The sequence below is a fragment of the Euleptes europaea genome, chromosome 12 (genome assembly GCF_029931775.1).
Source record: "Euleptes europaea isolate rEulEur1 chromosome 12, rEulEur1.hap1, whole genome shotgun sequence".
Lineage (NCBI taxonomy): Eukaryota > Metazoa > Chordata > Lepidosauria > Squamata > Sphaerodactylidae > Euleptes > Euleptes europaea.
The window spans coordinates 37,136,480-37,151,013 of NC_079323.1; the positions used below are offsets into that span (position 1 = coordinate 37,136,480).

A 14,534-nucleotide genomic window follows, 5' to 3' on the forward strand; every position below is an offset into this window, starting at 1 on the left:
TACATCGCTGGGAATGCATAATGCGGTAACCCCCTATAGAATGTATAATCTAGAGGGGAGGGGAATATGAAGTATAACTAAATATCTTGTTGCAATCTCCATGTTAGCTACAATATTTTGCCTGAAAACCCCTTAATAAACAGCTGCACTTATTGCTGATAAATCTACCTCTGATAGGCCACACACCTGCGCCACCTGGATCTCAAGGAACAAGGAGCAATAAGGAACTCCCTGCCCCATGATGTGGTGATGGCTGCCAACTTGGAAGGCTTTAAGAGGGGAGTGGACATGTTTATGGAGGATAGGGCTATCAATGGATACTAGTCAAAATGAATACTAGTCATGACACACCTATTCTCTCCAGGATCAGAGGAGCATGCCTATTATATTAGGTGCTGTGGAACACAGGCAGGATGGTGCTGCAGTTGTCTTGTTTGTGGGATTCCTAGAGGAACCTGGTTCCTGAGTGAACCGGTTCACTGAGTGAACCGACTGCAGGACTTGATGGGCCTTGGTCTGATCCAGCATGGTTTTTCTTATGTTCTTAAGGAAGGTTCTGAATATACCCAACGCTGCTTCATTACACTCCCTGCAGAAGTACTGAAAACAAAAGCAGATGACCCAATACCTTGTTTTTTCCTGATATTCAAGTAGCAAGCATCATTCTAAAGAATCTTCAGCATTTTAAATATTATATTTTAAAATGGCAAAAAAAAATCTCAACATGATTTTTGGAAAGGCCTGTATGTGACCTACCAAGCAAAATGCCATCCACCACTCAGATGGGGTCTGCCAGATGCTCAACAACCCTCTTGCATTTGCAGCACAAAGTTGGCAGGGAAAAGGTGACTGATGGGCCATCATAGATGGTTGGTTGGTTGGTTGTGTTTCGACTGGCTAAGTCACAACCAGCACACACCTGCTGTAAAACATGCAAACAGCCAGCCTATTGCTCTAAAACCATACCACTTAGGAAAACCAGAATCGGAATTGGAATGGGCTGGATAGAGCAGAAAAGCTCTCTCTCAGAAAAGCTATCTGATGGAGCACATCCCTCAGTCTTAGATTACATATTCAGTATATAATATAGTGGGGGGGAAATGGTGTTTTGAAGTTGCACAAGCTTTCAGTAAATTGGCATAGGCCTTCAAAACAGGCATTGCCTTATGCTGCCATGCTCTTTTGTTCTTCATTTTTTACAGTGCAGTTTTAGAAATATGTGCTACATCTGGATATATATCTCAGAATCCAACTGAGACAGTATTATTAATAAAGCTGTACACATCATTATTTTGCAATCATCAGAGTACAGAAACAAAGGAACGTGCCGTTTGTAGAAAGGCTTGAGACCATGAAACTAGAAATCAGAACATTTCATTTAGCAAACATATGTTAGCAGCCCACAGGGCTTTACATGACCAGCGGGAGATAAATGATTGAAAATCTTTTTTCCTCCATGATTTTGTCAGTTTTTAGGGGCGTCAGCAGGCCTGTTTCCTTTTATTTTTATTTTAAGAACATAAGAAAGGCCCTGCTGGATCAGACCAAGGCCCATCAAGTCCAGCAGTCTGTTCACACAGTGGCCAAACAGGTGCCTCCAAAAAGCCACAAACGAGTGCAGCAGCACCATCCTGCCTGTGTTCCACCGCACCCAAAATAATAGGCATGCTCCTCTGGATACTAGAGAGAATAGGTATGCAGCATGACTAACATCCATTCTAACTAATAGCCATGAATACCCCTCTCCTCCATGAATTTTTTTTTGTTAACACTCAACCTTCATAGCTTCCTGGAGCATCTTCAGTACTCCTCCATTTGCTATTTTGGATGCTTTGATTGATTTATATTTTTCTTCCACATATCTGGGCAGTCCTCCAATATTTAGAAAACGCTGCTTTACCCATGGCTGGCCTGGTTTTGCTTATGTTACAACTGGAAACTCAAAAAAATTGTATTTATTTCCATATAGGAAATAATGAGGTGGATATCTGATATTTCCTATCATGAAAACTTCCCCTGAAACAAATTTACATGGCAACAGCAATACTCTAGAAATTTTGCAAAAAATAATAATCATGCCTTTTCTGAAAGTATGAAGATGATCATTTCTGAATGCACACCCCTATAAGAACCACTACAGGCTCTTCTGTGAATAGAAGAGTGTCTTGTGTTGGCAGAAGGTTGTTTGCACTGAACCTGCTGTTAGAAGATCACATCCATAGATTCCAGCCCATTGACTCCAACAATCTGGACCACTGTTAAAAGTATCTATGAACTGTAACAGTAGTGTCACTATCAAATATGTGTGTGTGTAAAGTGCGGTCAAGTTGCAGCCGACTTCTGGCGACCCCTTTTGGGGTTTTCATGGCAAGAGACTAACAGAGGTGGTTTGCCAGTGCCTTCCTCTGCACAGCAACCCTGGTATTCCTTGGTGGTCTCCCATCCAAATACTAACCAGGGTCGACCCTGCTTAGTTTCTGAGATCTGACGAGATCAGGCTAGCCTGGGCCATACATACTATCAAATATAAATAAAAGAAACAAATGAAAAGAGAAATCAAAGGGAAGACTCTATTGCAATAACTATGCATCTTCAACAGATATTATGAACTAGAATGAAGAATATGCAGTGGTATAGGCTCACCAAAATGGGACAACCTATTACACAGATACCCAAAGTCTTGTTTTGCAATATAAATACAAATGCTTTTAAAAAAATCTAAGGAAACAGGAAATTATATCCATGTAAAGTAAAATGCCATGCAGAATGGCAGAAATGTTACCGGTTGCAGAACTGTACTTTTACAACTGAAAAACTAAGAGCACATAGTCAAAAAGGGCAAGAGTCCAGTAGCACCTTAAAGACTAACAAAAATATTTGTTGTCTTTAAGGTGCTACTGGACTCCTGCCCTTTTTGACTACTGCAAACAGACTAACACGGCTACCCACTGTGAATTAAGAGCACATAGTAAGTATATACCATAACTTACTGCTACTAGAAATATCTCCAAAGCTGATGCAAAGAAGGGGTGCTATACATCTCACAGCATAACATTCTGTCCAGTGTATGGCTTAGCATAGTTTCACTGCTAGATATAAAGATGCCTCATTTTCAGATGTCTTTCGTAATCAGTGCTGGCAAAGCTATGCATTCGTATTTTCAGCTTTATATATTTTGAGGGTCCTATTTTATATAATAAATTTACAAATACCCGTTTTCACATTTCCTTGAAACCAGGCTGTCTTGGACTATGGAGGTACTAAATTTTACCTTTCTAGATGGTATGACAACTATTTTAGGATGGGTATTTTAACGGGGGAAGCATAAATGTTCTGTTCTCAGATTTCTCTACTAATTATGATGTCTTGGACTAACTGTACCAAAATTCAGCTAAGTCAGATGAATAACTTTCACCTCCCTCTGTGTGAGCCTGTCATTCAGCGAAGTCCAAGTGAGCACACACGCCACAGTTCACCTTTGTCGATCCTCAACTAAAACTAATGGGCACATGCTGCTGGTGAATTTTTCATCACATACTAGTATTATATCTTTTCTAAGAACCAAGTAAAAATACTTCAGACACTATCACATGAGAGAAGTTATAGAAGTCAGGAAGGCAACAAAAATCAGACACCACCATTATCCCGTTAAAAAATGTGGGATATGTGCATACTATGGAAGTTTATATTTCTACTCATTAATGGATTCTCCAGTGAGGCTTCTGCTGAACAGCAGAGAATGGCAAAACATCAGTAGACGCTCTGGCTGCAACTTGGATCTTAGGTCAGTCCACTATCCTCAGTACAACCCTGCCATTTGAAAAGGAAAGACAGATAAAACAGAGTGTATTGGCAGCTGAATTTACAGGTTTCTAAACTATCGATTTACTGTTTCTGAAGTAATGTGCGACACTGACATATGCCAGCCTTCTTCGGTGATTGCAACGAATAATGTTCTGCAGTCTTTACAATAGGGAAAGCGGTTCATCTGGCTCATTAAATGCCAAATTCTGCTGTTTCTTATACACGTATGCTTTCCAGCAAATTCAAACAAATATTACATTGAACCAGGGCAAGCAAGGAACAAAGGCGATGTTCAGTTACTCAAGGCAGTTTATCACAATCTAGCCAAATACTTTAAAAATACAACAAAATAAAACCTAAACCCAAATGAAACCCACAGAACTATTCTCAAATTAAGATCGTTCAACAAAACCCAATAAAAGCCAGCCATCAGTGTGCAATCCCTAGACGTTAGCACTACCTTGCACTTCTTTCAGAAAATCAACAAGGGAGTGAGCTTACTTACCTCCTCTGGTATTCCATTCCACAGAGTGGAAACTATAAACATGGATTCATGAGGACTGTTCTACACCTGCGAAGGGCTTCAATCATAAAAACCTGCAAGGGTCCAAAGCAATACCTTAAAACAGGGGTCCCCAACCTTTTTGAGCCTGCAGGCACCTTTGGACCGTTCTGGGTGCAGCCACAAAATGGCTATTGCAAGAGGCAGACGCACCATAAAATGTCAGGAAGTGAGGTTATTACATAACTTTAATAATAAATCTTCAACATTTCAGGTAGTAGTTCTGTTTAACAGAATGCCTTATAAGGTAAACATATTGATATAAAATATTTGCTTGCTTATACACAGCTTGCCTCCAGTCACGCAATGAAGATCTTTATACTGTGGTGGCAGGTATTGCCAAAGCTAGGCAAAAGCCCTATCTGGCCCCACCTACTTTCGAAAAACTTTTCGTGAGCACTAGCAAAGGCGGCAGCAGGTGCCGTGGCACCCACAGGCACCACATTGGGGACCCCCGCTTTAAATTGCACTCAGAAACACTTTGGCAACCAGCGTAGCTATTTAAACACAAATGTAACATGTTTGCATTAGGTACCATTGACAACAAATAGAATTGTCGCACAAATTGCTGTTTCCAAGTTGCATTTAATAGTGGCCCCGAGTAAAACGTACAAAGCTTTAAGGACAAACATAAAGGCAGATATTTGAACATGATGGAAATTATGGACCAGTAGTTAGAATCCAAAAAAAATGTGCCACAAAACATGCAAGGTTAAAACATTGTAAGTAAAAACCAGCTGATAAAAAGGATTTAAAGCAGGCCAGGCTGAGATTTTATGCATCAAATGTATCAGAATAAGCTTTAATATCTTGTCACTCTTGCCAACTGAGGAACAAAATGTTAGTTTTAGCAAATCTTTACAAATGCTGGGTAGGTATAAAAATTAAGAATTTGCTGTGCTGATAATTGTGTGTGTAGTCAGCATCCCCTATGTTTCCCCACCATAAAGTGGTAATATCTAATAGCAAGTGGTAAGAAACGAGGTGGAACGGATATTGAACTATACACTGGTCTTGGAAATAGGAATTATAAATATTTGGAGTCACCAAGACAACACTTCCTCTTGCAATCCCACATTTTACCTTTGAATATTGCAGGTCTCTGTTCTCATCTTCAAGGGCATTACAAAAATCTTATAAGAGTTCTGACTAATGATTTTGTTTGATACTTTGTTGAGGGACTGTTTAAATAACAAGTTGACCTTAGTTCAGGGGCTACACATTTTCTATGGAGGATCTAACTGAAATAAAAGAGAATACACTATTAGACTATATTGTCCAACAGTATTCTACAACGGAGTGAGAATGGGCTAATATTCTGCTATGTTGAAACAGACTCATGTTAAATCAGACTGATTGCAGCTTAACTTGTACACGACTTTTCTGTATCACATCTGCAAAGATCTTCTCAGTGTATTAAAATAATTATATATTAACTGGCTATTCCGGCAGCAAGCAAAAATATCCCCAGACTAACCTGCAGATTACATAATTGCTCATATTTGATTCCATATGCCCCTCACCTAGTATGGAATGAGAGAAACTGTCTTGGTCACCTGGAAAATTGTTTATTGGTGCCAATACCAATCGGTACCCACCTTGGTAGCCTTCATTGGGCAAAAAGGCAGCATACCAATTTTGGAAATAAGATAAATACTTTAAGTGGCTGAACTACGTGCATTTTCCAAGTATTTTCTATGCAATTAATCTATAAACCATCTAATTGAAATATGTAAATTCTTTTCTTTTATATGTTTTTTAAGTGCTGAATTTTTTCAAGTAATTAAAAATGTTTTTTTTTTAAAACTAGTGATATACTATATGTGACTTAAGCTTTATTGATTGATTTAAGCTTTATTTTTTATGCATCATTTGAAATTTTTAAACCATTTAATGTTATATGGTAATTTAGACTAGCATTGAATACTCAAACACTAACCAAAAACATTGTACTGCTGACCTTTTCTGTTTTAATGGTTTTACATTTTCAATGAAAAAAGTGGGCATTACTATATGCACATTGTTAAAATGGAACTGTGTAGCAATTTACAACATTTTGCAGGGTTACTGTGATGGAAAAGCAGTCTAGCAAACCTTGAAATTATTGTTAGCAGCCGTGCTGACTCAAGCAGAAACACAAAAAAATTTAAAACAGTTTTATTCAAATTATAGTTCTATTTACAACGCTATGTTCAATAAATAAAAACATTTTTTTAGGTTAAGAGAGGAAGATTTTTCCAAATGTTCAAATAATGAGAAATTTGGCTTTGTATCTTTACAATAACTAAATTCACTAGATCATTAACACAACCGCAACCACTTTGGTTTCTTAAAACACTAGGGAAAATAAATGGCATTTTTAGGAAAGCTAGAACTACTTTTTAATGGCACCAACAGGAAATCTTTAGCTAAGCCCTTTTATATACTGTAAGTATCTCCAAAGGGCACGTGCAAAATCCAAGACTTTCTGTACGTCTTAGTAATATTTTGCTTATATAAAAGAAATTTGCTTCACCATTAGGAATATACAATTGTTTTTCTGCAGCTTTCCTTAATATAAAGTTTTAAACAAAATTATACAACTCTGTGAGGCAAATGGAATAAATGGATTTCAATTTCATATGGACATCTCATGAAGCAGGTGAACCCTCATCTTCCCCATAGTCCAGAACTGAGATGCATTTGTAAAGAACCAGATCTACTACAATGCTATGGAACTCTTTGACTGGTTACCAGTTTGTATGATACAGTGAATTTTGCTTGTATTCAGGGTGGTGATGAGCCTAACCTCACCAATACACATACAAATGATAGAACGATCCAGGATCCCAAACTTTTAAAGTACTGAAACCAATGTACATTTGTCATCTACCCCTGCCATGTTTATATGAATATCCTTGAACATTCCTGTGTTTCAATTAATAAGAGGGTCAAAAATTCCGAATCTCACCTTATTCAAGTATACCCATGAGTTAAGCTTTCAACCCATCTGTCCCTACCATTATAGTTGTTTTTAGAGGACTGAACTGCAGCATACCCCAGGGTTCAGGGTTTATTTTGAAAGTACAGCAGAAATATAAGCCATTAAATATTCTGTCCAGTCTAAAAATAATTGAGTAAGAAGTCAGTGGCAGTATGTGATATTCAGGCCTCTAAGAAAATCTAACATTCTAAGAGTGGGAGCCAAGCTGTACCAAAACACCTGTAAGGATAAAACTGGATAACCTCGCCAAAAGCTTGCATAACCACATGGTGGGTGGAGAGTTGTCTGTTGCGCTTGCAGTTCGAGCCATTTAGATATCAAAGAAACCCTACGCAACCAGCCTTTTATTGTGTTGTTTTTACCGGCACACACATGGAGAAGAAAGGAAGAACAACTGGCTAGCTGGTTTAAAATAATAAAAAGCCTTTATAAATGTGATGTAACTGACTACTTAAACATACAATAAAAGTACTGATGGGAAAAATCCAGACAGTCTGCCCTGGAATGCTATCAAAAGGCTGAGTAAAAGTGTCCTTGATGATTCGAACAAAGAGCGCCATGAAACTGACCCATATTTACAAAAGAGAGATAACTACATGATATGGTTCAGAAACAATAGAATCGAAGAATTCATTTGTTCCTGCAACACTTAGAGGGTTTGAACTGTCATTTGGAAAGTGGCAGAAGGGGCAGACAAGGCTTTTTTTTTTTTTTTTGTAGAACTTAGAATATGTGCAAAACAGACTCTACACAGAATATTTCAACATCTGTAAGAACGAGACAAGCACAGGAATAGAATTCCTCTTACATTATTCACGTGTAAATAACAAAAAGGCAAGATCACATAGATTGTGGTTCCAATTTAAGAACCGTAGTCTAATTTGAAAGGCTGGCAGCCAATGATCTGACAGAGAACAGCTCTTGTTTCAATGTATATATTTTTGGTAACTGCAAACTGCAGGGGATGAAGGATGCTTTAATTAGCAGAATTCACACTGGATGATTCTCAGCTTTATGAATATTAGAGTTAACACTGACTTGGCCCTTAGTTTTAAAGTTCATTTTAATTAAAGAATAGGAAAGAGAGAGGAAGTTACTCAGACTAAAATACCGATCACTAAAGCGCACAGAGAATTACAATATATATATACAGCAGGAATACTAGCAGCAAGTGGGTGAACAGGGGCTTCTGTGATCATTTGAAAGAACTGGAAATGAAGATCTCTCTTAGAAAAGTACCATTGTTTTGTAAAAATGTTATACTAGGAACAATATTGGTTCACCCTGTATTAAATCCATTCCTATTCACACCATACAGGTATGAACCCAGTTCATATAAATAGTTCTCTTATTCGAATTCTATTGCTGCATTTGTGATAAAAATGTCAAAAGGTAGGTTGGGTCTGGATTGGTTCTTAAAGGACAGCAAGTAAAATCAAAGAGGAAACACTAGCAATTTATCATGCAGCACGTAAGATTTACGCAAGTGGTCCCATAGAAGTCTGGCCCGTGAAATTAAGGTTCTTTCAGACATACCAATACTAACTTAGCCTGACGTTTGCTAAACATAAGGCGGATGCTGGCCAATGTTCAGGCTATCTGAAGACATTAATTAGGCATTATAAGTGGAGCAGGAAATAAGGTGGCCCTGGACAAGTATTTTGGAGGAAAGAACAGAGCAAACAGTCCCTAAGAAATCCCTCCCCATCCCTCAGGCATTGTTGCTGTGCAACTTTTACTGTAACTTGAGGCTGGAAGTGCCATGCTGTACGAGGAACAGCAGTTGCACAGTGACACACAAACTGGCCCAGAGCACAAGGCAGCTAACTCGCAACGCCATGATGTCCGAAAGCGGTCCTTCATGAAGAAGTTTTGGTTTTTTATGTAAAGTGGCAGTCAACACCATTCTGAGAAGTGCAGCACTAAAGAGACCTACTACAGTGGATAAAAAGAGTCTTTTTTGTCTTCTTGCCCTCATCCACCCCCAAAGGAAAACGGCTCACGTGCATACAACACTCACTTCTCTTTTGAACTCTACTACAGCTGCTGTGACTATAAAATTACATCATGTAAATCGTTACAGCACTTTTCCACACATGCAAAACAACGAATTTCCTGATTTTTTTTTCTTTGAGTAGTGCATCGTCAAGGCCACGGTGTATGAACAAAAGTCTTTCTCCACTTGTTTCCATGTCCATAGCAGATTCAGTTAATTCACTTCGGGAGCTAGAAAATTAAAACAGAATCGTTAGTTGGAATCACACTGGTAAATCTGCATTGCTTAAAAAAAATTATCTAAAATTATTCTTATGCTTCTAAAACCGATGAAAAACACCAGGGACTTGAGATAGCGACAGTACAGACAAGTGTTATAATTGTATCCACACAGCACAAGATCCGTATCAACTGATGGTCACAACCACACTAATCCCCAAACCTATTAGCAGATTATGAATGTTATTTTACGTGTATAGTTAAATCACTCATTTTAGACCCAGCTGATATCATCCCTCTGCCCCTTGTTAACAAATGCAAACAAAAATATATTTACATTTCTCATATAAGGTTAAATACCATTTTGCATTTTTTTAAAATGACTATGCAGTAGTAGATTGCTGCTAAGGAAGAAGAGTCCTGTTCCCTTTACTTGTTCTGTTTGATTACAGTTGTACGTAACACCCTTTACTGCACCAATCAGCAAATCTTTTCATTTTACATCGATACAATCCAACTGACTAAATGATTCGTGAGTTTAATGAGATGCATTAGATTTTGAAAACCAGAAAAAAAAGAATATTAGTCATATATCACAACTAAATTTCAATTAATGAAAATCTAACTAGTCACTAAACTATATTTTACAGAACTGCATTCTATAAAACAAAGATAATAAGGCAGGGAAACTCCCCAATCTGACAATCCTTATAAACGGACCAGTTATGGTTACTCTAAGCCTCCATTTTAATGGGATGTGTGATGACTTGTCGCTCGGCTCTGGAGTCAACACTCAGTCTACACAGATGATAACTAGGTCACAATGGCACGTCTTTTCAATGCCTAACAGGTAAACAAAAACTATCCCCAAGTCTTGCAGTATCTGTATAATCCAGTAAAGCTTTCATTAGGATTGGGTCTGTATTCACCACTCAGCCATGAAGCATATTGAGCAGGGCTGCTGAGAGCCACCATGGGCCCCCTGACAAATATTCTACCTGCCCCCCATATGACCCTGATCCAAACCAAATATCATTAACAAATCACTTTGCTTGCTGTTACCATGAATCTATAGTAATAAATGAATCATCTGTCCATTTATGGAAAGCATAACTCATCAGAGAATAAGGCTAGGAGACTCAAACTTGGCCACCAGCTTCAAGGTGATTGTGGGAGTTCCAGGGCCAAAACTGAAAGACACTGGAATATCCTGGCCCGGGTGAGACCCGCCCCCCCCACAGTACGATTTGCAACAGAAGCTAAGGGTCTCAGTTTGTAGCAGGCATAATTCATCAGAAAATAATACTTGAAAACTGGCTACCAGCCCCAGAATGATGATGAAAGTTGCAATGCAAAAAATGAAGAGAATTAGAACACCTTGACCCAGGTTATCTTCACAGTAGGAAACACAATAGCAAGGTGTCTTCTGAAAGTCGTAAAATACATGCATAATTAAAACGAAGCCCTGAAGTAGTCAGGGGATGACCACAATGGGGACAACCTGTGCATAAAAGGCCAGAGTGCCTTTTACTGTGCTCAGACTTCCCTGTGCCCCTAGTGGCTGCAGCCAGAAATGCATCAAAAGGAAATCGTTGGAAAGACTGGATGCAGCATGATGTTGGCTTTAGGAGCTCTCCAGCTGACTTGGGCCCCTTGAATTTTGTCCCTCCAGTCCCTCCCTCTCGGCAGCCCTGATACTGAGGTTTTTGACAAGTTACTATCTTGCAGCCTGATCTGCCTCACAAGATTGTTTCAAGAATAAAACTGGATAACCTCATGGATAATGGATTTTTTGAAAGAAGGGTAAGATACAAGTGTGATAAGATGCCAAAGAACAATGCAAAAAGGCACTGGCTCTCTAGCCAGTGCACAAGCAAATGAAGACACATCAGGAAAGAGTAGGCATATTGGCCCTGACTCTATCTAAAGCACTAACACACGTGCACAGGGATTTTCCCATTTTCAGCTTCTGACTGAAACCTTCACATAAAAGCCTCCAGAGAAGGTCCCCAACATGGTCCCTATGGGGCCTACTGATGCCTTTTCTGGCGACTGCCAAATGTTTTTTGAAAGCGGGTGGGGCCATGTGGGGCTTTTGCCCAGCAAGGCATCTGATTCACCACTGAAGATTTGATCGACTGTGCAAATTTTTAAAAATTGTTGCTTTTGCAGCAGTTGCTGCCACAGCACAAGGATCTTCACTGTGTGACTGAAGGCAAGCTGGGTCAGTCATTTTATGGCTGGCTCTGCTCTGCCTTCTGTGGCAGCTCCTTTGTTGCAGCCATGCCCACCATGCTGCGTCAGGATGCCAAAGGTACTCGCAAGGATCCAAAAGGTTGGGGACCCCTGCTCCGGAGGATCCACTAACCTGCAAGAAAAGCTTTTCAGGGAGTACAAGAAGCTAGCTACCCTCGAGAAAGAAAGGGGCGAAAGTTCAAGCACACGTCAGCATACTGTATGTTCCTGTGGATCCCACACAAAGTATTTAGGAGCAGGCTGCACATTTAGATTAACAAATTTCAATTATGTTCCAAGAGAATTTAGTTTAGGAAGTTGACTATGGAGCAAGTTGATGAACTATTCACAATTACCTCATTGATGAATTCCTTGAATGGCTAAAATCTAATTACTTGCTAGTTAGATTGCAGTCTAGGATTAATTAATCTAGACTTTTCATAATGGGTTTAGTGTAACAAAAGTTAATGAAGTATTAGGTGAATAACAAATCACTGAATGAAGTAAATTTGATTGTTTCATTATTTTCCACCATTCTCTTGGTACAATAATAAGAAAACTGGTACATTTTCTTTGAATTACGTGACCTGTGATATTTATCAATTCATTTATTTATATTCGTTTATAAACTGCACTCTTTGCCTTAAGGCACTCAAGGTGCCATGCAACTTTTAAAAGCATAAACCAAAGATGGATTCTATTTACATGGGTATATTGATGGCCTACTTGGCAAATTCAATTACCTAAGAGAGTTTTCAGTGCAAGTTTCTCAGTAGTTCACCTGCATTCACTTGCATGTACCAAGAAACTCAGAGGAAGGAATAGGTTCCCTTATGTTAGTTATGGCTTTAAACAGGCAAAAGCAGCACACACCCTTTCTTCTAAACTGCGCTCTGGAACTCGGCACTTCACAAAGAATTTGGTATGTGTGCCTGTGTATATTTTTGTGCTACTGGACATACCGTCTTACCAGAGGATGAGTGTCATCAGTCCCAGCAAATGAATTTGCAAATGCTTAGTAGCAGCAATAAATTTGGCATTATCCTCAAGCACGAAAACTGTGGTATACTGCCATTCCAAGCGAAAGAACTGCTGCAACTTATATCAGTAAATTTGACTACAGGGCCAATTTTATGATGAAACAAACAAGATTTTGTCTCAATGGGATGGGAACGGTACAAGTACTATGCTATTATCATGTACTCCCAGTTTATAAAAAAAATAACAAAAAAATCTAAAAGCACATATTGAGAAATGTGATCAATGCATAAAAGCACTCACCATCATTCTAACATCACTCCTTTTGCATCTTTAAAAAACCAAGCAAAGATTAGTAGTTAGACAAGCAAACATTTAAGAACAGGTTAGCTACCATAACGTTAGACAGATTAGGTTTAAGATTACTTTCTTGCATGCCAGACCTCCATTTAGTAATGTAGAAGTAATTAGAGGGTTATTACTGAAGTCTCTCCCCAATTCAAGCATGGAAAACAATGGCTTTGATTTTATATCACCTTAAGTGGAATTTTCTCTCTCTCTCAAGACCAGCTGGATCAAATGAGGAACTAAGATGTCCAAAGGCATTGAAAAAAGATCTTAGCCTACCACTAGCCAGAAACTAATGCTTCTCATGCAGAAAAACGTTTCAACATTTTTACCCCATGCAGAACAGTTTCAATATCTATATTTAACAAGAAGCCTCCATTTGGCCACGAATTGTATAAAAAGTACTATGCTACTGATACCCTAAAACCACCACGAGGGATCTACAAATGCCTAAAGCTACCCGTAAGAGATCGATAAACATCCAGTGACTCAACATCATGGATCCTTTTAATTTTAAAAAAATATTTAGGTTTAAGCAAGAGTAACAGTTAGTCACTGGCCTGGTTCAGAAATCAAAGCCAAGTCCCTGAATCACAGTACGAAGTTTCAATAATTACCTACCATTTAGTGGTTCTTCTACAGCTTTCTGTAAAATATTTAAAATATGTGTACATATATATATATTTAAAGCCTTTTGTCTAGTTTCAATCTTCAAAATTAAATAACTCTAATTGACATATACAGTAAATAGTGATTCTACGAAACAAATATAAGAAGTAACAGATTGTTAATAATGTTACCCGCGTGACAGATAGATTAGTGACAGGATTTGTTATGTTATCTTCAGGGCAGCTAATGACGACATGCCTGCTTCCTCATATAGCACTTCAGTGAAAATAGTATAACTTGGCAATCTGACTGCATACACAAAGTAAAGACCAACAAGAAAAAAGAGCAATACTTTGTGGCTTCATATCTACAATGAATGACTGGAAATGTACGTGGCTTATCTGGTAACAAACTACCTGAAAACAGAGACTTCTTGTAGAGTCTAACAGAGCAGTCCACAGTTCCAATCTTGTTGTTTTAATCAACATATTTAATGCCTATACCAGAAGTTTAGAAGAAATGCCTCTTAAAACCCAACCTAAACTGCAACCTAAATTCCTTTTAGTTTGCTCCATGTCATTATAATCTTAGTACCAAGGAAAAACATAATAAGTATGTAAGTATTCTGCCATCAAACAGCCCTTAACTACATTGAATGCAGTCATGGAGCTGACCATTCAAACTGATTTAAAAAGGTCTATTTAGATTTCAAACCTTGGCACCCAACTGCTACTCCAATCTTCATTTCATTATGTGCATAATGTGTTACAGATAAGTTACAGCACAAAGGAACATCATGAA

At 38.4% G+C, this 14,534-nt stretch overlaps 2 protein-coding genes across 2 annotated transcripts in view; both read right to left on the reverse strand.

The window, feature by feature from the left end:
* MYH15 (myosin heavy chain 15) overlaps positions 1-14,534 on the reverse strand; it is a 307,159-nt gene that overhangs the window by 24,689 nt on the left and 267,936 nt on the right. The gene's annotated exons all lie outside the window — the stretch shown is intronic.
* Positions 9,366-14,534, reverse strand: part of CD47 (CD47 molecule) — a 52,728-nt gene continuing 47,559 nt past the window's right edge. Inside the window, exons 9-11 of the mRNA XM_056858549.1 lie at positions 13,746-13,770; positions 13,080-13,107; positions 9,366-9,575 (exon numbers count right to left, since the gene is read on the reverse strand). Coding sequence (XP_056714527.1) covers positions 13,082-13,107; positions 13,746-13,770 — 51 coding nt within the window. The 3' untranslated portion in view covers positions 9,366-9,575; positions 13,080-13,081. The remainder of the gene's footprint in view (positions 9,576-13,079; positions 13,108-13,745; positions 13,771-14,534) is intronic.